We start from the raw sequence: 26894 nt of genomic DNA, 5'->3' as shown, positions 1-26894 counted from the left end.
CCCGCCACCACCACCGAATGTAAATTGATTGTGGTGAGTGAAAAGTCCGCAGCCCCCATGAACTGGCTTCATTTTTGCTGAAGGTGCAAAGGTTTGTTATTTCCTCCATGATCCTTCAAGTGGTAACTATGGCTTACGCTGGGGGAATGTGACATACCCAGAGTTGGGTCTGAGTAGGTTTGGGAGGCTGAAGGAGGGTTCTTGTATTTAGGGGGTTGTGTGTCCAGCAGGGGAGGGGGTGAAGAAAGAGACAGTTGTTAGAGCTTCTTTGTCTGCTCTAGAAACAAGCTCAGGAAGGACATGCATGAGTTTTGTACGTTTTGTTCACCTTCATTGGGAGCACCCTCGGACTCTCACTTGGGAAAGGTGATGGTCATACCCCCTCCTCCGACCCCAGAATGTGACATTGCAACTGCCACATGTAAAGTGTCATTTTCAACACTGCATTAAAAATGGCAAAAACTTACTCGTTCACTCACCTGCTGACAAGACCAGGGTTCTCGAATCCCAGGTCTCTTAAAAAGAGGAAGTTAGCACTGACTGCAAGGCCAAAGCTTGGTTAACCCAGCTGCTGCTTGTCTTATAGGTGTCTTGTTTTGAACGTTGGTGGTTCTTAACACAGAAGCAGCTGTTGCCCACTGTGCCCAGCATGGTCATTAAGCCCGTTCAGTCCCTCCATCGGCGCTAGTTTACTGCCATGGCACAAAGTGAGTCAGCTCCCAACGTCGCCTGCCTGTGTAGTTTGGGCAGAGAGGTCCTATTCAGAGGGCTACCTGGTAGACAATCCTACTCAGTCACTTACCTGAGTGGGCAGTTAACGTGACCAGATGAGTGGCTGTTCTGAGTGGGTTTTGCCATCAGAGAGGCACAGTCTTTTGTGCTTAGCCCAAGCACACAGCCAGGCTTTTTCAGAGAAGCACTGCCATCCTAGTCAGGTTTCCTGAGTGCCCAGTGCTACAGTTCACTATTCCGGATGCCCCTTTCCCAGTAGGGAGATTTCACTAGAAACCCAGCGTCACTGGAACCAACAGTTAACATAATGGCTATGTCGCTGGACTCTCTCCCATGTTGTTGACCGTGGTTCGAGTCCTGGACCTGGTGGATTAAACTCACGCAGGGTGCATGTGCATGCATGCTCAAGATCCCGAGAGGAGAATGGAGGAGAAGGGATTGTGGTGTGGCCATCCCCCCGGGGGGTGATTTCTCATTCTCTGTCTCTCTCTGTCTTTCTGGCAAGCGCACATGCCATGTAGAAAAAAAAAAAAAAATACTCTCCAACAACAAAAAAACTCAGTGTCACTGTGTCAGCTCGGTGGTCCGTGGGTGCCAGACCCAGAGAAGGCAGCCAGCTCTCTGTGAAGCTGGTTAATTACATGTGAAGCTGCCAGCAGGACGAATGTTCTTTTCCCATGGATCATTAATAAACCATTCTGGCCTGCATGGGTGGGGCAGCGAAGGCTCTGACAGTTCCATCATCTTCGTCAGATTTGTTGGACAGGTCTTCCTCCTTTTTAGTCTAAAGCTTTCAAAATGGCTGGGGGTGACAAGAGGGAAGGAAAAGAAGAATCTATTTCCATTTAATGCACATGTCATTCTCCTTAGCAGGAACGTGGCTCCCTCTCTCAGATCATCTTGGCAGCCAGAGTACAAAGGGTTCGAGGCTTGCCATAGGTGGGAAGTCCTAGTGGCTCAGGTCCTAATATTTGCAGCAAACTACAGACCGGGTCTGATCTGGAGACGAGGCAGCTAGTGCGGCAGATGGTAAATAGTCCTGCTCCACCGGGGCTTGAGATGCACACCATCTTCTTCCTGCAGCCAAGGCAGCCTCCTTCCTGCTATGCCTGAGTACAGAAAGCATTTCTGGATTTTTAAAAACTCCTTTTTTAGGCAATGATGGAAGAAGGCAAAGCAAATATAATATGGGAAGCTTAATGTAGTACTAAACATTCCCCTGTCAAGCAAACTAAAATAGAGCTTTTCCTTTGTTGGCTAGAAGAATTTAGAATAGAAATCTGTATTTCTCCATAGAGCATTGAGTGCAAAAATAAAATTTAAAAAAAAAAGGAGTATAAATAGAAATAAGTATGACCCATTCAGTTTCCAAGGACTTGAGTATACATCCTTCATAATACTGAATTAGAGCATTTTGTAGCTATGAGGGCTCTCGAGGTTACGTAGTCTAATCCAGACGTTTCATAAGAGTTGAGAAAACTGAGGCATGAAGAAATTAATCACTTGGCAGATTCACATAGAAAATTCAGGGTAGAGTGAAAGTCTCTACACTTCTTTTTGTAATGCTTTTCCCTGTCCCCACAGTGCCTCACAGATAGCAGCCGCCAGCACCCAGTCATGCACCTGAAGTACAGGTGACAGTCCGAGCATATGGTAGTGGCATATCCAGGCAGTAGGTATATGACTGGGGCAGAGAAAGTAAGAGGTAAAGAAACGAATTCTCTTTAAATTGCCTTTTTTTTTTTTTTTTTTTTAAAGAAAAGGACAGGAGGCTATATCAGAAGACGTAGAAGTCGTGGGCCTCAGTGTTCTGTGAGGAGACTTTCTAGACAGGGGTGCAGAGATAACTGCACACAGGATTAGAAGTCAGGCCAGAGGAGGAGGAGTACAGGTGTCTGACAGACCTGGAATTTTCCATTGCTTCTCCTGATAGGCGATTGTAGAAAAGCTGCTGTCTGTTCATGCCAAAATCCAAGCTTCAGATGAGCCCAAAGGAAATAACCAAGGAGTAGTAAACAGTTATAAGTTGAAGAGTTTTTCTTTCTTTTTTTAGGCAGCCAGAGTTGTTGAAGGGAGGGTTGTTTAGGGGTTTTATTCAGAGGTTTGAGGGATATCAGATTACTACCTGGGATTGCCTCAGACTCTCTGGGCTGGACTCCAGCTCAAGCACCCTGTTCTGGCCAAATCCAGGCCAGGCCCAGGGTGGCCCAGGGCACCCTCCCTGTCCCACAGTATCCTCTGCTCTTGGACCTGCTCTCTCTGTTCTCACAAGAGGCTGATTGGGGAGCCATACCATGTTGTCAGGGTCTGGGAGTCTCTCCCACCCTGTGGCTGAGGCTGCTTACCCATCTTGTTAGCAGTGACGTTAGTTTGTCTTTTAAGGGGTTGTCAAGTGGGGGAGGAACAAATCACATTTTCCGGCAATTTAATTTTATTAACTCAGATTTTTTTTTCCCCTTTTCCAAAGCACAGCTAAATGGAGCTAAACATACACACAGGGCTATATTTAGTCATGATGGTGTGGAAGAGTAGGAAAGGCACAAACATAGAGGTTTCTCTGCTACCTAGTAAACACAGGGAGGTGTCAGGGCTGGAGAATTCAATAGCAGTAATAAGCATTTATAGGGTGCAATGACAACTTTGATACAGGGCATAATTTTCTGGGGATTGCTATTAATTGTGCTTCTGCCTGCGAGCGGCCCCCTGGTGAGGGGCTTGGAACACCACACCGAGTTAAGCTATATTAAATATCAATTAAAACAGCGTAAAATAGAAGCTGAGTAAAATATGCAAAGGTCAGAGTGGCTGTGAACATATAGACAAGGCATCGTGGAAAGAAGTTTTAGGACACGGTGAACCTAACAAACTGGTGTGTTCGTGTTCCCAGTTGCTCGTAACTTCTTTGAGATCCAGGTGTCGGAGGTTTGCTAGACTGAATTATGGTTCCCACCCCTCTAGCTTTCCCAAGTTCTTCCTCAAAGGAGTTTCAGAAACTATTTCTTGTGGCCAGCAGGAAATGAGAAAAGACAGCCAGGGTCCACCAGTGCTGACCATTAGAACTCCGTGCTGGTGGAAATGTTCTTTATCTGTACCAGTACAGCAGCCGCTGGCCACATAGGGACCCTGAACACTTGAGAAGTGGTTAGTGCAACTGAGGATCAGGATCTTTAATAAAATGTCATTAATTTAAATTTGAAGAGTTCTGTGTAGTAGCTACCACCATACAGGGCAATGCAGGATTCTAGACAGTCCCTCGCCCACATTAAGCACTCTGGAATTGTGAGGTTTGCCTCATTATTTTTTCTAGCACCAATCTGCATCTTCTACCATACCACAGAGTATATTTATTCAATTTTTTTTAACCTTAACCCTACACTCTTGACATAGCTTCCCAATTCTTTTTTTTTTTTTCTTTACTGTCACAGGACACGTGCTCACCAAAGAAAGAGTGCAAGAAAGCACCTCCTGATGGAGTGTCGTCACACTAGCCTTTCTGTCCTTTTTTCCATCCCAGCAGTATACTGGGCATGCATGCATACACACCCCACATGTTTTTCAACCTGCCAGGACTGGGATTCGAACTGCGTTTGTCCATGTGGGATCCAGCTGTGTATACACAGCGCTCAACTGTTATACTAAGAGCTGGCCCAGCTTCCAAATGCTTTTATAAGGGTAACACACAATGCCAAGAAATGAGAACAGGAGTCAGTGCCTGAATCAAACCAGGCAGCCTTGGCCTTATCCTTGCCTCCTTTCTCCTGATGGCCCCTATTCAAGCTAGTACCATGCGTTTCCTGCTCTACCAAACAAGAAAAACGGAAATGGCTTCAAATCTCTGGCTGCATATCAGAGATTGCAGAATCATCACTGTTCCTACCCAATGTCTAATGCAGTTGCTGGGTCTGACCCCCGAATTCCTAGAACCTGCAGGGATTGCAAAAGTCCCAGGTCATCCAGAAAACATTGCCCTGATATTCTTTGATCCCTTTGGTCCCTTAAGTGAAGACACCTTTCCCCATCGCTCTTTCCACAGTTATTGTATGCTTCGGATGAGCCCATTCATTAGGATGGCATAGTGTGGTGGAACAAAGGCACTACACTTGTGATCAGAAGTCCCAAGTGTAAGTCTTGACCCTTCCATTTACTGTGTGACCTTGATAAAATAGTTTCACCTCCCTGAGGCTCATCTTCACCAATAAAAATGAGTACGTTAGACTAAATGACCTGTAGGTACTGAGAGAACGTAGAGAAAGAGATCGAAAGAAAGAGGCCCTCGTTGCTGTGAAACCCTGTGCCGACATGCAGTCTTCCCCGTCGGATGTCAGCCTGCATTGACAGCGGGTCCTTCCTGAGACCACCAGGAGGCTCTAGGCAAGTCTGTACTCTTGTACTTGGGGTCATTCTCAAAGATGCTATTTTGGCCTGCTGCAAAAGAGGGCCAAAGTTCCTTGGCTTGGGCAGTGGGTCTGAAAAGCGAGAGGGGTTTGAAGGCTACCTGAAGTGGGCAGATCTCCATGCTGGCTCGCTGGCTGTTCGCCACTCCCCTCCACCCCACAGTCACTAGTCACTGCTTAGGGATTGTCCCCAGCCGCCCAGAGCCCCTGTGGAGCTGCCAACACTGCACAGCTTACAAAGGGCCCTGTAGCATCTCTAATTGAGGAGCTGGTGAGCGGACGCCCTCAGCAGAGGTATTTTTAGCTACAATGATACAGCCTCATCTTTTTGCAGGATGTTTTGTTTAGTTATTTTTTTAAATGAAATAAATAAGTAAAATTGAAGACTATGGTACTTATGCCTTAGCACCAGCACCCAAGAATTTTGGTACACTCTCCTCACCAAAGGCCTAGGTCATTAATCCTCTCCAAGACCAGGTGCTGAGCCTCAGAGTTTGCCAGAGCATTAGACCAGAGAGACAGCAGGTACAGAAGCAAGAGGAGCTAGAAATAGAGGGGAGGAATCGAATGCAGACCGGCTTAGTGTAGAGGTGCCGAGGGCCCTGCGAGCGCCTGGGCCACGGGAACTATCCTCCTTCCAGGCCTGTCAGACCTTTGATGGATCTGGTGGGTCAAGTGAGCTGGCTTCGACTCCTGAGGAGAGAGTGGCCTTGCAATACACAAAGGATTCACTTCTGTGGCGTGCTGACTTTTTCATGCTTTTGTTTTCAGTCCCTTTATCCTGCCTGTGACTTGTCATGTTTTCCTTGGCTGCTTTTTTTTTATTGTGTACCATTTGATCAGGTGCTAGAGGACATCTACGGAGCTTGCCTCAGACCCCATTGCAGGAGCTTGGATTGATGAGGGCAGTGTGCTTAACCCCACTGCACACTGGAATCGTGAGCTGGGTGGCTTAGGAAAGCTGCTAATGCCTGGGCCTCCCTCCAAAGAGTCTGGCTTCATCAAGCACCAGCTTTTTATTTTAAGTTCCTCAGGTATATTAGCTGATACCAAGAAATAACTTTGTTAATTTTGGTAGGTGTGATAATGGCACTGTGGTTACGTAAGGAAACGACCGAATTTTTTAGAGCTGCATACTGCAGTGTGTAAGGTAGAAATGGCCTCGTGTCTGGGATTTGCTTTAAAATACTTTAGCACTCCTTTGCTAAAGGATGGCGACAGATGAAGCAAACATGGCAACTTTGTTGTTGAATCTGGATTATGGGCATATGGGGGTTCATTACTATTCTATTTCCACATTTTTCATATCAGAAAAGGGTTTTTAATAATTAAAAAAAAGTATTTCTTAAAGATTTTAAAGCTCCTTAGGCAATTCTAATGTGCAGATAAGATTGAAAAGCACTAGTTTAAGAGATTAAATTTGGGGGACCAGCAGTTAGCGTAATGGCTATGTCACTGGACTCCCATGTAGTCGACCGCGGTTCACGTCCCGGACCCGGTGGCTTAAAACTCACGCCAGGCACGTGTGCGTGTGTGCCCAAGATCCCGAGAGGAGAATGGAGGAGAAGGGATTGCGGCATGGCCATCCCCCCTGGGGGGTGATTGCTTGTTTTCTATCTCTGTCTTTCCCTGTCTGGCAAGCACGCATGCCTCATAGCAAAAAAAAAAAAAAAAAAAAGTCTCAAAAAAAAAGAGATTAAATTTGTATCCTCCCCACCCTAGTAAATCAGTTTTGTCTTGGGACTTTGTCTTACCTCAACCTGACCTTTTAGTTTTAACATCCTGTGAGCAACTTGGACTCTTGGTAGTTGGGGGTCAGAATGGGCACAAAGACCAGATTAGACCTGTATCAGGGGTGGGCAGCTAGAAACCTTCATCTGAATCACCTCCATGGAATGACCTCACCATAACCTGCCCTGAGATCCTGGATGCCTTGTTTACCTGCCTGTCACCTGCCAGCGCTGCATGTTCATCCTAAGGACCTCTCTGGCCACAGCAGGAAGGGAAGTTAGCTGCAGCTATGTTACACTCACCGCTACCCAAGAGCCCTAATAGCCTCTGAGTGCCCAGCACATACCCAGCGGAATTTGGCTGAAGCTGGGGTGCGAGGGCTAAAACTTGTACCTGCACCTATTTCCAGAAGTCCACACGCTCCCAGCTCTGAGTGCGTGTGGCGGGGAATGCTTTTTTTTTTTTTCATCCTCAGTGCCTGTCCAACTCCTGGGCACTGTTTTGCTCTAGCTGCTCAGCAGGTGGGATGAACAGCAAGCAGCTTGTTGCAGCCAAACTGTCAATAACTGGCACTCTGGAGCTTGGGCTGGAAGCGTCCCTGCCACATTCCATACCTTGCCTTGCCTCCAACCCTGGCTTACCTCTTCCTCCAAGAGCAAGCTCCTGGCTCACTGTGACATGAAGCTACTCTGCGAGTTTCTACACTGCGAGTTTCTAAGGGACACTAAAGCAGAGGGAGAGCTGCAGATTCCCAGGTCGCTCCACCAGCCCAGAGGTTTATTGCTGATGTGTTTACTGAGAGTATGACTGCCCTCTCTGCCACTTCCAGGGAAACCCAAGACAATTCTTTGAACAAATGCCTGCCTAAGAGAGATGCAGAAGTCCCTTCCTACCCCTACCCTCTGTCCCTGTCTCCATACAGAGGTAGGAGGGCCTGGGACATCTGTCATCCCCACAGGGTCTGAGTCTGTATTGGGCCTAGCACTGTCCAGTGACCACGTCCGAAACCCAAACAGGAGGATTTTCTTCCTCAGCCTAGGTATAAGAACAAGTAGCCTCCAAGGCACTAAAATTCAAAATTTTATGCCTGCTCTGTGGCCTCCTCTGCCTGCCTGCCTGCCTTCCTTCCTTCCTTTCTTTAGTTTTGCTATAGGGCATGTACACTTGCTGGAGAGACAGAACGTGAGAAATCACTAGCAAGGGGGATGGCCATGCCACAATCCCTTCTCTTTTATTCTTTTCATGGATTTTGGACACAGGGACACACACACACACACACAGCACCCAGCGTAATTTTAAAGCCACTGAGTCCAAGACTAAAACCATGAAATTGGACATGTGAGATCCAGCCACCTTAACCACTGTGCCACCAGCTGGCTCATCACATTGTAACTTTGATTTGCATTTCCCTAATGGGTACTTTCTTTGCATTTCTTCATGGGACACCCTTTCCCTTACTGACTCCTTCCCTCCAGAGTGTTCCCACACACGTACTTCGAGTAAAAGGACCAAGCACATCACTTCCACTGTTCCCTAGCACCTGGCATGGGGCCAGTCATTGTACTGGGTTGAAATTAATACACATATGTATAACATGAACTAAGAAGGGCCACCTGGGGGTCAGGCTAGGGGTCAGCAACCTCACATTTAAAAATCAGTTTCCAGTTCATCTGGGCTTACAAACTTCAACTGAGTGAAAGTCTAGCGCCCTGCCTAAGCTAACTTGTAAAGCAGCCTGTGCCTCATGGGGGAAGGTTTCTGGTAATGGCTAGAGAGAAATGCTATTTGGCTCTCTTCCTACTTGCCTCAGTTTCTCCCACTTGATATTCATGGGTCCCGGAGCAGTCTCCCCTCGCTCCCTCTTTGCCTTGGGCTCTGAGGGTGACACGTTTGTAGAAAGGTCTCCCTTTGTTTGTCCAGGGCAGCCAGTCCGTTGATACCTGGCCAATTCTCTCAGAAGTTACTCCTCTTAAACCTGAGTGAGACCTCAGCGTAGGCAAAACCATGAACAACAAGTACTTCTGGAGTTAGTGTCAGAACTGACCACTGAGCCTCCTCCTGCCTCTCTCTCGAGTTTAGAGCAGAGGTTTTCATCCTAGGCGTATCCTCAAATCTCCGTGATGTTTCTTTAAAGGATCTGAGTGCCGTCACCACGCCTAGACATACTCTGTATTTCACCCAGCGTCTAAAGACTGGTGTGCTCTGACAGCTTCCTCAGCGTTGGAAATATGCACCTGGGGCCAAAGCATTGTCTTGGAGTCTTCACTTGTTCTCCCTGCACAGCCCACGCTGGCCTCCCCAAGGAGGCCGGGAGCACAGAGCACCCATGTCCCCTCCTTGCTAGCTCGAGCCCACTCCCATACTAGGCAGATAGCGGTTTGTCGCCCCCCGCCCCACCAAAGCCCCCTGCTTGCTAATCCTGGCAGATAAGTGGAAGGAAGATAGATGTATCTGTTGGCAGGGGTTTGGTTTGATTTGGGAGGGCATTAGTGAAGTAGAACAATCCAGGGCTGTCTCCACAATGTTACCAGAGATAAAGATTTTTAAAAATTCCAACTGAAGGACTGTTAGATTCTAGGTCGCCTGCATCCACCCGGCCAGCCTTCAAGCATCACATCCCACCCATTCGTAGCAGAAAAGCCTGCCTTAGCAGTGAGAAGCAAGGCCAGACACCAGTTGAAATCCCAGACAGCTTCCTACCCTCCCTCCATATCTTGTCAGATATTTCAAGCTTTAAGTCCTTATTCGTGCTCTGCCTACTTGGCTGGCTGTTCTTGCACTTGAGCGGCTTGTTTGCCTGGACAGGTCCAAGCTGTCTGAGCCATCAGCAGCTGCACCTCCTCCCTCGCGCCTTCTGTCTGAGCCAACCTTGATTCACAGTAGTGCAGATGGCCCCAGCCATACCCAGCAACGTCTGCCACTCCCATCCCTTTCCTCGCCCTGCTTTCCCAGGACAAGGGGGCTAGGAAGCACTTGTGTGCAGATCAACCTGGGACTGAGATGAAGACCACTCATGTTAATTATCTGAAAATTTATAGGACAAAGATACAGCAAGGATTAAGTCCAGGTTGTGCAGAAAACATTTTCTAACCTACATCAGAGCTAATATGTTTTCACAAATGGCTTTAGTACTATCCACTCTACTTCCTAAGTTCTGCTAGGAGCTGAGAGAATCAGAGGAAAAAGCAAGTGTCAAAAATCACCTTTCTTGGGGCCAGTAGGTGGTGTGGTAGTTAAGGGCACTGGACTCCCACAGTTCAAGTCTCAGACCTGGCAGCTTCCTTTCTCAGTCTCTCTCTCTTAGATAGATAGATAGATAGATAGATAGATAGATAGATAGATAGATAGATAGATAGATAGATAGATAGATAGATAGATAGATAGATAGATAGATAGATAGATAGATAGATAGATAGATAGATAGATAGATAGATAGATAGATAGAAAGAAAGAATGAATGAATCATCTTTTTTAAAAAAAAAAAATCACCTTTCTTAGGCCAGTAGCTGGAACAGAGGTTAAGGTGGCTGGATCTCACATGGCCAGCTGCACAGTTTGAGTTCCAGACCAGCAGCATGAAAATCATACCATGCATGTGTGTACATGCACCCCAAATCCCAAGAAGAGAATGAAGGAGAAGGGATTTTGGTGTGGCCATTCCCTTTGGGGTGTGATTCTTTCCTTTTCTCTCTTTCGTGTGCACATGCACCCTACTGTAAACTTTCTCCCTACCCTTTCCTCCTTTTAATATAGACTATGGCAACTTTGCAAAGCATTACTCTTCAGTGTCTGATCTGGTTCAAGGTGTGCTAAACATAGTGCCCTTTAATACTGGACTAGTTTTCCTTCTCCTTGTCCCTTTCCAACAGAAATGAAGTGACTGGTTACAAGTATGAGAGGGGTCCTGGGTGACCTCACTCAAGAAGAAGATACACTGCAGCAGCTCCAGGGCCCCACCCTGCCTTTCCCGATGCTAGATAGCTGCTGAGCAGCAGCATATGGAGCTGCATGGGACTCAGTCATTCCATTTAGCAAACTGCCTGATCAAGACCCACGGCCATCCTCTGTCAGCCGCCTGTTCCACTGCTTGGCTTTGGATAGGGCCAATCAATGAAAATACATGGGCTTACTTAGGTTATCTGTAAACGTCAGGGACTCTAGCAGCTATCAAAATGCTACAAGTGTAGCAATACCAGTATGCACATTATTCAGCCTAGTGCATAGTTAACTCTTACACACACTATTTCTATGCCTTTTCTCCCCTGGAGAAAACTCTTCCAGTACTAGGCTGCTTAAATCGGTAGGAACATAAGCCCCCACAGCAAACTTTTTAAAGAGATTTTTGTTATAGGGTGCCTGCATTTGCCAGAGAGACAGAAAGCCAGAAATCACTCCCACCCCCCCAGGGCGGATGGCCACTCTGTAATCCCTTCTCCATTCTCCTCTTAGGATCTTGGCCATGCACGTACATGTGCCCAAGCCTGAATTTTAAGCCACCAGGTCCAGGACTCAAACCACAGTCAATTACGTGGAAGTCTGGTGATGTAACCATCACGCCATCTGCTGGTCCCAAACATTTTATGTAGCGGAATATCAGTATTCAGTTGTGTTATCCACTCTATTACTTGGGGTGCTTTATTTTTTTCAGAATAAGGATATTTTTAATCTTCAGTAATGATATTTATTGGCATCCAGTGACCAATAACATACTGACTAAAGAAGACAGAGGCCTGAAGTGGCATCTGCTTCTCCCCCTAGAATTTGAAGCCAGTCATGTGGCGAGCTCTCTCACGTCTGAAGGGGCATGGGGCCATGTTGATGGCGTGGAATTAAGGGGCCTTATTCCCCCTGAAATTTCATGGTTACCCACAGTCCAGAACTGGAGTCTGCTCTCTTCTATCCAATTTGGTAAGGAAGAAAGATCCTTTACCAGTGTAGAGCTGCCAGAAACCTTTTTATTTCTCGCAAGCCACAGAATGATCTTACCAAAGCAATCAATTTCATGTTCTTCATGACTGTCTCTGCCCACCTTGTCTAGAATTATGTGCCGCTCTGTGTTCCCGTTATCATTGTTACTGAACCTCTTAGCCACAGAAAAGTTGCTCTCTCAAGTCCATTCTTTTCTCGTCCTGACTGACCAAATTATATTGACCTGCCTGCTTTTGTTTTTGATCCAGAAATACAAATCATTAGAAGTCCAAATTCTTGGGGGACCAGCAGTTGGCATAGTGGCTATGTCGCTGGATTCCCATGTAGTCAACCGCAGTTCTAGTCCCAGATCCGTGGCTTAAACTCACACCAGGTACATGTGCATGCGTGCCCAGGATCCCTAGAGGAGAATGCAGGAGAAGGGATTGCAGCATGCCCATCCCCCCAAGGGGTGATTTCTCGCTTTCTGTCTCTCTGCCTCTCTCTATCTTTCTGGTGAGAGCACACACCCTATAGCAAAAACCTCTCAAAAAAAAAAAAAAAAAAGAGTCCACACTCTTGACACGGGGCCCACGGACCTAAATTGGCTGTATTTCTGTAAAAGTAGCTGTCAGATTTATAGCAACAGCATGTGGCAGGTACATGAACACGCCCCACCCCCACCGACTTGCCCATCCCATTAGGTCAGAGTACAGCCCAAGAGCTGCTCAGCACCGTGTCAGGAAGATAGCAGAGCTCCCGGAGGGAGACTGCCTTCCTTATCCTGCGCTTCAGATGCTTGGAGACTGGCTTAGGGAGGTCCTGCTTTCATATTGCTTTGCGTACAAACCTGTCTAGATAGCGACCCCCAAAGGGCTGCCATCGCTCTTAGCTGCCTGCACTGCCCACGTCTTCTAGGTGTCTGCTGATGCCAAGGTGCCCTGGATCCAGGGAGCCTGCATAAGTACAGCCACTTTTCTTTCTGGAGTCCCAGTACAAGACCGCCCCTCAGCCTCCTGGTGTTGGATCCACTAAAGACATGAGAGACAGCAGTGTTCGCTCTCGGACAAGTCAGAGAAGCCCCCCAGCTCACTCTTCTCCATTCTCCGTTACGAATGGGAAAGCCCACCTCACGCCCCACCCCCACCCAGTGTCTGCTACTCCCCGATGCCACACCTGATGCCACACCTGAGGCCATCGCATGCCCTCAAAGGGGTTGAGCACTCCAGCAGAGTGCTACTTCCTAGGCGGAATCTTTCCCCTTGTGTTGTTTTGTAAACTGGAGCAGTGAGGCCTGAAGTTCCAGGAGAAAAGTGAACCGACCTTGTGGGGCTGACGGGTCAGCACAGCCAGCGTTTGTTTGGGTTGCTGATTTCCACATTTTAAATGCTTCCAGTTGCCCCCGTCCTTCCTGGCCTCTTATTTCCAATGGCCAGGTCCTGGTGTCCACTGTGGCGTGTGTGCAGGGAAGGGGGAGAGGAAGCTTGCTGCTTTCCTCTGGCACCTGACAACGGCTCTCTATCCAGCACGGCCTTGCCAGTAGGGAACTGCTGAAGTAGCACTCCAGAGAAACACCGGGGAGACCCTCCATCTCCTGCCAAGGCAAACAAAACCTGCCCGTGCACTCCCGTGAATCACACCCCATTGCAGCATACTTCCTTCTTCCCGGCAGAGCACGGGCACCGCCTCATGGGAGTAAAGTCCCGGGTGTCAGCAAGAAAGGCATTTGAGGAGAAACAGAGTGAGAGAGGAAGAGGGAGTACCGCTCAGTCATCTTTTAAGTAGAAAGGAAAAGGTCATCGGAGCCATATGGGGCACGGGTTAGATTATTGTTGACTCTGCCTCGCTGCGGCAGAGGGGCCAGCTCACTGGGGCCAGCCCTGGGCATTGCCAATCCCATCCAGCTGCTGACAGCCCAGCACAAAGAAACGCATGCTCTGTGTACACAGATGGGTTTACGTGTCAGCACAAGCCCATTTTTAGCCCTTGCCCAGGAAGGGCCGTCCACGACAGAGTAATTTAATTAAATCTGCCTCCCTCCATGGCCCACATATTTGAAGAGGTTTGGGGGGAAATGAATCTGGCTGAGGAACATTTCCCTGCCGCTCTGGCACCGCCCCAGAGCCTAGCCGCAGTACCATAAAGGGTCTCACCATCCCAGATACGGCCCAGGGCATCTGTCTGCACGGCAGGCTCTCTGGCCAGGCTGCCTGCTGGCACATCTGGCAAGGCAGCCTCTGGAAGCAGCCCGCCTCCATGACAGAAAAGCCACCCAGGGCAAAAGAAGGGGACTCCCTTCCCCCTACTCTAGACCTGCTGGCAGCAGCTTGGGCAGTAACTGAAGCCACAGCATTAGCTTTCGCCACAAATTCAGTGCAGTGGAATGGAGAGGGCAGGGTGATGGGAGGCCCCCACTGTCAGCTGACACTGCAGCCTCTGTGTGTTGTACCACACCCGGACACTGTCACTATGTAGTGACCTGAAGTGGATCTCCGATCCTTGCTTCCAGTGACCTTGTTACCATGTTTCACATCTCAAATACTCCTCGGTGTTTGTCCAGGCTGCCCGAGTTTAACCACGCTCCACACCCCACACCCCACACCCCAGAGCCTTGCCCCTGCCTCCCAGCTGGCCTTTTCTGCCTTCCTGGCACTCAGTTTGTCGACTCATCAGGAGGCCACCAGCCTCTTACTGTTTTCCTCTGTCCAGGCCTCTGCCCATCCCAGGGAATTTTTTTTCTTCTCCCTAACCTCTAACCTGTCCTAGGTCAGCTGCCCCGTGCCTGCTCGAGGAGAGCCTTCTCTTTGGTTATCTTTCTCTCCCCCCACCAACACGTCCTCCCGGCTAGCTAATCTCTCCTGCGTAATGACAGCAGCACCTCCGAGAGAAAGGGAATTTCTCTGGCACAGTTCTTCTCGACACCAGCATCACACAGGCTGTTGCTTAGGAGTGGGAATCATTAGAGTCAGGCCATTATTGGAGGGGACTGGTCTCTAGGGGAGCTAGCAGAAATTACCGCTCCTTAATAGATGGAAACTCATTTGCTTGAAGCCCCCGCCCTCCTCTTTATTTCTCTGCATTCCACACCTCTCTTCTCTTCCAGCTTTGAAGTTGAAGAGAGGTAACTCCACCAGATCCAAGACATTTCTGCTAAATTAACTTGGTTAAAAGAGATCCTTGGCTGAAAGTGGCTGTTGTTTCAGAATGTTTCTATTGGGACTTCACTTGAAACCATCATGAAGGAGACACATTCTAATTAAATGTATGTGATAAAATTATAGCCAGGGCCACTCTGTTTCCCGAGAGAGAACTGTGTTGAGATGGGACAAAGAGGAGATCATTTACTGGCTTCTTGGACCACTGTTTCAGAGGAGAGCCCTGGGCAGCATCAGCTATCTGAGCTTTCCCTCTGAGGGCCCCTTGCTGACAGCACCAGGAAAGCTGAGGGAGGAGGAAGCCGGACTCCAGACTTCTGTGCCTCCGCACTGGTCCCCATGACCTTCGGCAGACCTCGAACATGATTTAGCTTCCCCAGCCTTCCCTACGCGGGGGTATATATGTCGTGTCCTGCCCTTAGCTACTACAGGGCGAAGGAGGAGGCCATATAAAACAACAAATGCCCTCTCACTATCAGCTGTTTGGACTGCCATCAGAATCCACATGCCTTGGCACACCGGTGATCAAAGAGAAAGGCAAAGTTTCCTGATTTCTCAGTGCTGGCTGTTTGAATGAAATCATGAGTGGGCACCATCTGTCTCAGCGCGTTAAGCACAGATAAAGTACTGGTGGGAAAGCCTTTCCCTTCCCCTCCCCTCCTGGACAGAAACTGTAAGGGATTGCCCTGAATTGCAAACACCAGGGAGCACGGATCACTTTGCCATTTCTGTAAATGGCGCCCCCTGGCGTTTTAAGTCATGGTGGCCCTGCTGGTAATTCTAATAGCGCTGGATCTGGAACCCAGAGACCACAGATCTGGTCTCTGAATCATCAGCCATGCAAAACTGAGCAAGTCACATTTCCCTAGCCTCCATTTTCCCACAACTAAAATGAGTGACTTTGATTCTATGTCCTGAATTCCTTTTACTGAATCCACATCCCTGAAGTTAGGCCTTATAAACCCATGTTCTGTCTTAACGTCCTTTTCTATCCCAAGGTCAGCCAGCTTTAATAACACACATGATGTGAAGGTGCACTCAGCTGACCTCATACCACTAGAGTGGATGTAGACTTAAACAAGAAGGGAGAAGCGGAATTAAGAATAGGGAAAGCTACCCTGCACACACAGTAGACTGGCAAAGAAAGAGCACAGAGTAGACCAGGGCCTTATTTTTCTTGTGTTCATACTTCTCTGTGGCTTCAGAGCCTTCTTTCTAATACACACACGTATGGCACAGCCAGTGCTTGCAATCACTTCCCTCATCAGAGACAAAACAAAATGCAAACTTGCTTTAAGATAACTCAGCCTGGCCTCTTTGTCCCCTCTCCTAATTTCTAATAGAAAAAGTCTTCCCCTCCCTTGGTTCTTTTAGCAGTCTCTTCCTCATGCTTTCCTTTTCCTCCCTCCTTTCTTAGGAGAGAGTCTCCCCTCCTCAGCCTTAAAGATGTGAATTGGAAGAATATGCTGTCATGTCAGAAGGAAGCCATTGTCAATTCACACAGGCAGACGTTAATAGGATAAAGTATTATCCGACTTCCTCTAAGTCCAGAAATTAAGTCTTCTTGCAGTGGTAATAGATTATAACTTGTAACCCACTATGGCTGGCAAGCTGTAGGAGCAGGCTGTTAGTATCTGAGGCCTCAGTTCCATTTGTGGACTATCGTGAGGGATGCAGGGAGCAATTCCTACAAACACGGCCACAAGATCCAGGGACCTAACTGGCACTTAACTCCTGCTGGAACTGCTTCCATGAAGAGCTCATTCAGTTCCCCTGCAGTGGGGGAAGTTGTCTGGATGGTCTTAATGAACCTGGATAGGTTCATTAAGAGTGAGTAGGTAAAGGGAGGAAGCCAGGCCCTTGAAGACTAAGAAGAAATAGCCGGAGGCCAGGAAACCAAACTTTGAGCAGGGAACCGATAGTGTGTGGAAAGCTCTTCTCAGTCATCCTTGCTGACTCATTGAGCAGGTAGAATGACTTATCTAGTGACTAAATCAGTAGCAGCTCAGAGACACAGGGAGAGCAGGGTTGAGACCTTAAAAGAACTGTAAAAAGAGAACACAGATTCAGGAGTTGCTTTGGAGAGGAACTATCATGAGACCTGTTAGAAAGAAGGAAGAGCCATTGTTCTTCTAGAATGGCAGGATCATGACATATGAATGCACTCGAATGGAGATTATGGGACAACCTGATGGTAATTCATTGAGTTTTTTTTTATTAGTGGGATATTAAGGTAGGTGGGTATGAAAAAAGCAAGTGAGCCCACTGCTGTTCCTTGGGCATTTTGTAACTAATCTAAACTTTAGTGATTGTTCTTGTATGACTCCTGGGTCCACGGAGTGAATGAACCTAAGAGGTTAAATACGACTTTGGTCCATTTAGCCCCCAAATCCGGCATGAGAGCAGCCTCTCATCTCAATGCTTCCTTACTGCAGACTGAAGATTCTTTTTAATGGGATAAACTTGGGAAGATAACGCCATCCTCTCAAATGCTGACTTCCTTTGACAAGACAGCTTTTCCCAGGGATATCCCCCACAGGCCTAGGCCTAATCTCTCTCTGAGTCACTGTGAGGGTCCATGTGCACTGAACTCATAGTCATCATTATTTTTATAGGAAAACATGATTTATATAACACCCTTCTGGAATAAATACTCTCTTTGTCAATAAACAGTGAGCTGCACCCTTTCCTCCTCTCCCCATGTCTGTGCCTTAACAGAAATGAGGGGATGGGTTCAGAGCAGACCCCTGAATGAGCCTGTCAGGGTCCGGATTAGATTACAGCCCAGAATGCTGGGTTGCTTCTCCGAGCAGTGGACAGCCTCCAGGACAGGGAACAGAACTGTTATGGGTAGGTGGTTTGGCCCAAGTACTGGCAGCAAAGCTGGCATGTACCAGAGGATAAAACCTGTGATCATCCTAAAATCTAATTCTAGCCTCTCATTAGGAAATCAAAAGGCATTCTTTCTTCAGCCACTCTTGGAAAGTTGCTCTCTCTGCTTTTCTTCTCCTGTGTTCCGTGTCATGAATTTCACACTAGCAGTCCTCCCTCAGCCAGCGTCCAGGCAGTCTCTTGCTTGGTATAGCAGAGGAATCTCCCTGGCTTTCCTCCTTAGCTGCATTGCAGACCCTTAGCCTGTGTATCTGCCGTATAGCTCCATTCTCCTCTCGTTGTTCAAATTAGTGTGCTTTTCTTCCAGCCTTCTTCTTACTCCCTTGATACTGCTTAGAAGCCCCAACAGCACTCTGGGTGCTACCTTCTCCCTCCTGATGCACACTCCCTTCCCAAGTCCTAGTCAGGCTTTGTAGTCGGAGGATTTCATCACTGACCTTCTGAACAATACTGCTCCATTTGCACCCTAACAGAGAAGCAGAGATAGGTGGAAAAACTCTAGGAAGCTTACTTTCTGGGTAAAGACCAACCAAGGCTTCCTAGGTAGATATTTCCTGTCCCAGCCCTCAGCTTGTACAGTACTAGCAGCAGCAACACCTTTACTTTCTTCTGGCTTACCTCGAGAAAAGGTCATTACTGTACTAAGATAGTGCTGTGGGCCAGCTCTAGAGCTGGTGCAGGGATCCGAGCACAAGGGAGGGTTTTCCTGGGAAGAAAGTACATCTGTCCTTCCCCCGATACTTGGGCTCGCAGAAGGTACTGCTCCTGACTTCTCTGGAATAGCTCAATAGGTATGTTCTCTCTTTGGACATGGACAAGGTTCAAGAATAGAGGTAGTGGTAGGGGCTGGTCTGTTGGTCTTTATATTGGGTTACCCGAGAAGTCATGATGCATTTTTTCTATGTTTTAATATGCAAAAATGCATCATGACTTTTCTGACAACCCAATATAAATGCTATATAGCTGATTGCTGTGTATATTTTCAACTACCAGGTATATAGCATTTACCAATGTCAGGCACTGTTCCAAGTGTGAGATACATACATATTTTCAAAACCTGTGAAACAATGAGGTAGATACTAATACTGTGTCCATTGTCTAGATGAAGAAACTATTTGCCTAAAGCCACACAGCTAGTGAGTGGTGGAGCTGGGGTTCAACTAGGAACACTGGCACCAGAGTCTATGATTGAAAGTACTGTGCTGAGGCTCAGCAGATGGCATAGTGGTTACATTGCTGGTCTCCTACGTAGTCGACCATGGTTCTAGTCCTGGACCTGACAGCTTAAAACTCACGCCAGGAGTATATGCATGCGTGCCCAAAATCCCGAGAGGAGAATGGAGGGAATTGCAACATGACAATCCCCCTGGGGGTTGATTTCTCACTTTCTCTCTCTCCCTGTCTGGTGAGTGCACACCTCCTATAACAAAAATCTCTCTCTTAAAAAAAAAGAAAGAAAGAAAGGGAGAAAATACTGTGCTCTGTTGTTTTATATATATGTTTCACTGATCTATTGAAGTTCCTGAAGCCCTTACGCCTGCTCCAAGAAGTAATTTACTTCCTTTTAATTTAAAGCAAAGATGAAACAATGTTAATCCACGGCCTAAACCATTCTCTCACCTGCAAGGGGAAAAAGTGCTTTCTGAATGGATGGAGACCAAGAGAGTTGCTTTGAGCCAAAAGCTGCCTTGCAGTTTAGCTCAGGCAGGATTTAGAAATGGCGTGAATAGTGCCTGCATTAGCCGATGGCATGGAGTGCTGAGTGCCAGCAGAGGAGATAAAATCAGACATATGTTTGGATATAAATGTGTTCTCTCTGTCTTTTTTCTTCTCTAATTTTAAGCCCCTGCTGCTTTGTTGCAGTCCATTGGTGGTGTCTTACTTGTGGGCTCTGACCTCGAGGTAGAAGCCAGAGGCGTGTGCGACCCACTTAGTCCTCTCCCAGTCTCTCCCCATCACCACTGAAGGCGGCCAGAGGCCTTGGACTCTGGCCCTCTTTCCTACCAACAATAGGAATGGTCTCGCAGGGACTCTGTGCGTGTTGTTCCACCCAGCACCCAGCAAGTTGCTGGCCTCGATACATGTTAAACAGCCGCGATAAAGCGAATGTCTCAGGGCTTAGAAACTAGCCTGTCTACCTCAACTCTCATTGATAGGAGGATGCAGCATTACACATAAGAGTGATTTAAGGGAAAAAGAAAAAAAAGTCCTTGAGCAGACTAAGAAAGTAGCAACTATAGCCATGGCACTTAAGAGCTAGTAATGGGGTACCAGCAGTTGGCATAATGGCTATGTCAGTGGACTCCCATGTAGTTGACCACGGTTCAAGTCCCAAGCCCGGTGGCTTAAACTAACATCGGGTGCATGTGCGCACGCGCGCTTAAGATGCAGAGAGGAGAACGGAGGAGAAGGGCATGGCCATTCCCCCAGGGGGTGATTTCTCACTTTCTGTCTCTCTGTCTTTCTGGAGAGCACATGTGCCCTACAGCAAAAACCTCTTTAAAAACTAGTAATGGGGTAAATAAAGTGGGGGAAGGAGTTAGAGAGTCCCCTAAGTCTCATTGTTGAGCCAAGTAAGCAGAGACCACTTCACTATGAAGAACTACTCTGGTAGGTGCTCTAAGACCTCTGTGCATGGGGCCAGCAGATGGCGTAATGGTTATGTTGCTGGACTCCCATGTAGTCGGCTGCAATTTGAGTCCCAGACCAGGAGAATGGAAAAGGGATTGTGGCAAGGCCATCCCCCCAAGGAGTGATTTCTCACTTTCTATCTCTCTGTCTCTGTCTTCCTGGTAAGCACATGTGCCCATAACAAAAACCTCTCTTTAAAAAAAAAAAAAGAAAAAGACCTCTGTCCATCCTGTACTCTGCAGAACTTCCAAGTCCAAGGTTGAAAAGAGGCCAAGCCACCCTTCTCACTGTAAACACTTTGTCACCTACACCTTGTACTTCAGGGGGAACGGTGAAGTGCATCCATCTGTAGGATCCTGCAGTTTCTGTCTGCCATCTGGGCTTTAAAAATCAGGAAACTGCCATGCAGTCCTGAGAATCCACCCCCTTAAGGAGCACTTGTGGTCCTTGGGCCAGCTGTGGACCCTCTGTGGTCACAATTTTGGTCAGGCCTTGGAGGGCAGTAGTTGGTAATGAAGGAGATTTCATATCTCTGAGAACAAGGAGAAGAGAACACAGAATTATCTATACGAAGGTCCCATTTTAACTGCATACTGGCAAGGAGAGAAATATGTTCTTGAGAGCCAATAAGAAGTCTGAGTGAGAAAGCACATGGAATTGAGAGTCAAGAGACCTGGGCTTTGGCCCCCCCTCTTCCACTACTAACTGGTAGTGTGACCTTGGATATGTCTTTCAATTTCTCTAGAGCTCAGTTTCCTTGACCATAAAATGTGAAGGGATTACACTAAATGATTTCTCACAGCCTGAAAAAAATCCATAATGAAAATTCTCTAATTCCATATAATCAGCACTAGAGTCTTTACCTCTAACATGTTGCTGTAACTACCCACCTGACAGCTACCAACCCATGTTCCTGTTCCCAGATAATAATCTTTACAACTTGGCCAGGTCTAAGGATGAGTCACTAGCAGCATTAAAGGCTGCACTTTCGGTGCTCACGGGACTCCTCTCTGAAAAGCTGTCCCAAGTGCCTGCTACAGAGAAGGACATCCCCAACATCATGACAAAGGAAGGTTACTGCTCTGGAAGCTGAAACTGCATGGTTTGAAGGGTAGACTCAACACAGAAAGAAACTACCCTTACAGCTTCAAAGATACCCATAGTTAAGGAACTGTATTCTCAGTCTCTCCTAACTCTTTTGAGGTTCCTTTTAGAAAATACTTTTTCAGATCCCAAGGCCTGAATAGGCTCATCCCCAATGCATTTTTTCTTAGGATTGTTCTTCAGGATTGTTTAAGGCCCATTTGTCTACCTCTCCCTGCAGACCTTTGTTTAGCCACAGACCCTCTGCCATTACACAGTCACCGCATAATTCCCTGACCTCCCAACAGCTGTCCAACAAAAGGAGCGAGAGGAAACTGGCTCCCCGTCCTCTATTTCTGAAGCAGCAACTTCCTCCACATTGCCTCTGAGTGTATATCCGGGAACAGCCTGAGTTGTCTTGTAGCACTGGGAAAGAGAGTAATTTCTTGCCTTTTCAAATGGTCCTAGCCAAGTCCCACCCCTTGCTCTGCTGCAGTTTCCTTTCTTTTTATTGGGGGTAGGGAGCGGCAGAGGGAACATATCTGTAAAACCTGAGTGGCAATTTATAAGTCTGTGTCCAGGCATACATGCTGCCACAAACACTGATACCCAGAAATGATCTATATACCCAGGAGGATTAAAAATTGGCCCTTTCTTAGCCATTTCTTAGCCAACTGCTGCAAAGTACTGCCTCTTTTCCTTCCTCGGTGCCAGAGGGCTCACACCCACTCAGTCCTGATTTCCCTGCATTAGTATAAATACTGGCGCTGAAGAAACACGGGGTCCCGGTTCATGCAGCCTCCCTGGACGTCATTGCTCAGTAAGCATCAGGAGACAGACACCCACCATCACCAAGACGTGTTTGAGTATTTGGCACCCACAGAACAGACGCAACACTGCCTGTGAGAAACTGAAGCCAGACTACATTACTGCAGACCTCTCAGATCCAGGCCCTCCAGGGTCTTTGGGTAGAGCTGGTGCTGCCTGACCAGCAGCTTCTGCTGAGGTGGCATTGAACTCTGGCCAGGTCCCAGAAGCTGAGGCTGACCCATTTCCCCTGCTTTTCCAGGGCACAGGGAATTTGGTTATACCCCCAACAAAGCCAGGGACTAACACACTTAGCTCGTGGAAGGTGCACTAGAATCGGGGTACTTTTATTTAAGCTAAGGAGATGTTGACAGCTTTAGCATTTTCCCATATTTAAAAAAAAAATTAACATTTGTCTCCCCCCCCCCCCATTGGACCCCCCCCCCCCCCCCCCCCCCCTTTTTTTTTTTTTTTTTAAATAGAAATGACTTGGTCAATGTTTGTAAGAATCTATAGGTTCAAGGTCTTACTCAATTTAACCCTTTGGGGACATTGAATTAAAAATTGAACAATATTTATTAAAATACAAAAATACACTTTTCTCACATTACAATCAGTGTTCTTTTGTTGGCATTCCCCCCCACCCAGACCACCCCCTTTCAAATCTGAACCCTTTATTTCCTTTTAAAGCTAAAATAATAACTGAAAGAAGTTACATCGTTAAATGGACCAGAATAACAGAGATCTCTGCCTTCCCCACCCACACCCACCCGTTCTTTTCCACCTCCTGTTGAGGTAGGCCTGGGAGAGGGAAGCTTCCCCCCATTGTGCTCCATTCAACAGAACTCCATGCAGAACTCACTCGTGTGTGCATGCGTGTCACTTTTGTTGTGGATTTCACATCTTTTAATGAACCATCCTGGTTAGGAAAGACTTCAGTACTTTAAGTGAGCCTGTGCCCTTTTCGTCTCTCCTTTTTCATCTCTACCCATATTCTGCCCCCACCTCATCACCACAACCACTTGACATCAGCTGTAATAATCCCTAATGAATCAGCATTTAGAATAGTCACCAAATCACAAGCATGAGAAAAGCTTCCACTCCCCCAAGCTCCCCACTCCCAGCCTTTCCTCCCTTTCCACCTTAAAACAAACAAAACCTTTTTAAAAAATCATAAAATGCCATCATTGTCTACAATCATTTGTCAAATACCAGAAACAACAGGTGGACATGGCACAATGCTAATTTATGGCCTCCTGTGAATACATTCTCTCTGCTCCTGCTCTCCCTCCACACCCTCCCCAGTTGCCGCACCCCCTTCAGGGGCCTCCTCCTTCTCATGGGAAACCCTGAATAGACACTTGCCTTGCAGAGTGGGTTAAGCCCAACTGCAGGAATCTGGTGCAATGTGAAAGCATTCGACTGAGAGCTACGCCAGCTCCCTTCCTTCTCTGCGCCCTCCTGAAGCACTGTCAGGCGAGGCACATGTGTGTTCCAGTGCACAAACCCCAGAGACTCGTGCACATGGACCAGGACTTAGCCCCTTTAAGGATTCATTTGAATTGGTGGTTTTCCTGTTTAAAATACATTTACAGATCTGTCTTCCCCTTGGCCTCTAAAGAAAAATATTATTGCCTCAACATTTTGGCACAGTACAAATTCATGGTGCTTTTTTTTTTTTTTTTTTTTGTATTTTCTTTTTAAATAAGATAAATCTGCAAAGACAGCTCTCAGCTTAAGAAAGATGTCTGTAGAAATGGGTATTCTTGTATCCTATGAAGCATCTTCTTAGAAAATGACAAGAGTCAACCTCTCTCTCCTATCACTTCTGCAGCCTGTACCCACCTCTTAAGGGATGTTCATTGTTTTAGTTTGTTTTATCTTAGCAACCTTATACCAGAAATCCCATCTGGCAACATAGCAAGTTGATTTGTGGTTTGTACCCCACAACATTCCCAACATTCCCCTCCCCCTCCCCCTTTAAATAGAACTTACAAGTTAGAAAATAGTTTTGTTTTGATTTTTTTGTTTTTAAATTTTAATATAATCTGTTTTTTTTAACCAGCCCATAGATTTAATATATAAGCATATACAAGAAAAAGTCTCTCCCCACTCTGTACAAAAGTTGCTGTCTTTTTTTTTTTTTTGTGCATTCTATTGCATTTTATAAGTTTTTTGGGGGAGGGGGTGTCATATTTGAGTTTCCTGTACCTTGTCCTTGGTATGGGTCTGAATTATGTAAGGTTCAGAGATAGTGGTGACTGTGGGGTGCAGAGAGTTCCCCAGGCTGTTTTCTGTCCAGTGGGCCCCATGTGCTGGTTTGTAGGTGTTGTAGTTAATATGGTCATGAATTGTGGGCAGCACTACTGCCCCCTCACCTGATACACCGGATGGAGCTGCTGTTGCTGCTGCTGCAGATGCCGCCGCTGGGATGTCTTCATCCACCTGGATAATCTCAACTGTCCGGGCGGCTGTCACTGTACTCCGCTGCTGGTGCCGCTTCCGAAGTTTGTAGAAGACAATCAACATGGCGGCAGCCAGGAGAGTCACTGCCACAAAGCAGCCAATGATGATCTTGGTGGTCTTCATGACTTCATCCAGGCTGGTCTGCATCTTGTCAGTGGTGTCTGTTGCGGGTACTGCCACCTGCTTGGGCACACGGGTAGTCTGAATGAGCACCGTGGTAGAGGTGGTATATGCCGGCTGGTAACCAGTAGACGTGGTAGGAACAGGCTTGTACTTCGGTGTTGTGTCCTCAGGCGAGATCTCCGTGGTCTCCACTGTCACTGTGGTGAAGAAGCTGTAGTTGGAGGTGTTGAGCTCGGCCGTGCTCACATTGAGGTAGGCCGAGGCATTGGAGTTGCCTGCCACATTGGTCACCATGCATGTGTATACCCCCGTGTCTGAGAGCAGCACATGGGAAAAGTTCAAGGTGCCATCATTGAGGACAGAGATCCGTGGGTGGCGGGAGGCGTGGCTGAGCACTGTCCCATTGGGCAGCAACCACTTCACAGAGGACATAGGGGGAGTCCGACACTTAAGTTCTGCCATCCGACCTTCGGAGATATTGAGATCCCGAGGGGCATCCATGATGAAGGGGGCAGAGCACTGGAAGGAGGCCTGGTCCACTTCCACCAGGTAGCGGCCACGCATGTGCATGGGCGCGTGACAGCGGCCACAGCAGGTAGAGTTGGTGGGGATATATTCCCGAAGCCACCAGGCTAGCCACAGAATATCACAATCACAGTTCCAGGGATTGTGGTGTAGGTGCAACTCCACCAGGTACCTCAGTGGGGTGAAGAGGTCGTGGGGCAAAGAAGAGAGGTTATTGTGGGCCAAGTTGAGCTCCACAAGTGAAGCCAGCCCATCAAAAGCATTCCGCTCAATCAAGCTGACCTGTGAGTTCATGACCCACAGCTTCTTGAGGGAGCTGAGGCCATGGAAGGAGCCAGGCCTGATCTCGGGGAAGTGGTTCCCTGACATCTCTAGCTCCTCCAGCCCCACCAAGGGGGTGAGGTTGGGCATGTCTTTAATGTTGCACATGCCCAAGTTCAGGTACTTGAGGTTAAACAGTCCCTCAAAAGCCCCCTCAGAGATGTACTCCAGCTTCTTGAGCTCCCCCAAGTCCAGGCGCATGAGGGAGGGCACCCGGTTGAAGGCATAGGAGGGGATGCTTTCTATGGGGTTGTTGCGAAGCCAGAGCTCCCGCAGCTTGGACAGGTATTCAAAGGCCCCGCTGGGGATGACTGTCAGCCAGTTGTCAAAGAGCTCCAGGGTGTTGAGGCTGGCCAGACCATTGAAGGCCCCCACCTCGATCTGTCGGATGGAGTTCCTGCCCAACTGCAGGACCTCCAGGTGGTGGAGGTGTCGGAAGGTGTCGGCCTGGATCATCTGGATGTTGTTTTCCATGAGGTTGAGGTACCGGGTGTTGGAGGGAATACCCTGGGGGACCTCAGACAGGCCCCTGCGGGTGCACACCACCTTGCTGAACTGGTTACTGCACGAGCACACGGAGGGGCAGTTCTGGGGCCCGGCCGAGGCGGCAGCAGCGATGGCTGCACACAGAATCCACACTTGCGCCGTGAGGTAGACGACGGGGAGCAGGACGGCATTCCAGGTGTGGTGCACAGTTACCTGCCACAAGAGCTTCATGGTGTGGCACGTTCATAATTCACCATCGCCTGGGATTTTGGCTCGGAAAGGAGAACCAGCCCTACCCCGGCTTAAGTGAGCTAGGAGCTCCTCTTTCCATCTGGAGAAGGAGGTGGGAGGGGGCGATTAGAGAGACGGAGCAGATCGGCCGGAAAAAAAAGCCTGCCAAACTAACGAGCGACCCCTCTTCTTCTCCCAGCCCACCCTCAAGGCTAGTCCTCCGAAAGCCAGGACTTTTTCACCCACCTTACAACCATCCCCACCCAATTCGCTGTCACCTACCTCGGAAGGGAGGCAGGAAAGAACTGGCGTGGTGTCCTTAAGCTTTCTCCACGGGAGCCGGGCACCTCGTTCCCATTCTGACTTCTTAGTTTTAATTAACAAAAGGGGGAAGTAGTGGGGGCGGGGA

General features: G+C 47.9%; 2 protein-coding genes across 2 annotated transcripts in view; one reads left to right on the top strand and one right to left on the bottom strand.

The window, feature by feature from the left end:
• Positions 1 to 26894, top strand: part of SND1 (staphylococcal nuclease and tudor domain containing 1) — a 510267-nt gene that overhangs the window by 400634 nt on the left and 82739 nt on the right. The window lies entirely within an intron of this gene.
• On the bottom strand, positions 24003 to 26888 carry LRRC4 (leucine rich repeat containing 4). Its single transcript, XM_027771189.1, has 2 exons — positions 26768 to 26888; positions 24003 to 26585 (listed from the first exon to the last, which is right to left on the bottom strand). Exon 2 carries the CDS (start codon positions 26483 to 26485, stop codon positions 24524 to 24526), a length of 1962 nt encoding a protein of 653 aa, XP_027626990.1. The 5' UTR covers positions 26486 to 26585; positions 26768 to 26888; the 3' UTR covers positions 24003 to 24523.

Source organism: Tupaia chinensis, unplaced genomic scaffold (assembly GCF_000334495.1).
Source record: "Tupaia chinensis unplaced genomic scaffold, TupChi_1.0 Scaffold000192_1, whole genome shotgun sequence".
NCBI lineage: Eukaryota > Metazoa > Chordata > Mammalia > Scandentia > Tupaiidae > Tupaia > Tupaia belangeri.
Note: the sequence above shows the minus strand (reverse complement) of the source record. Positions and strands in the feature narration are given on the sequence as shown.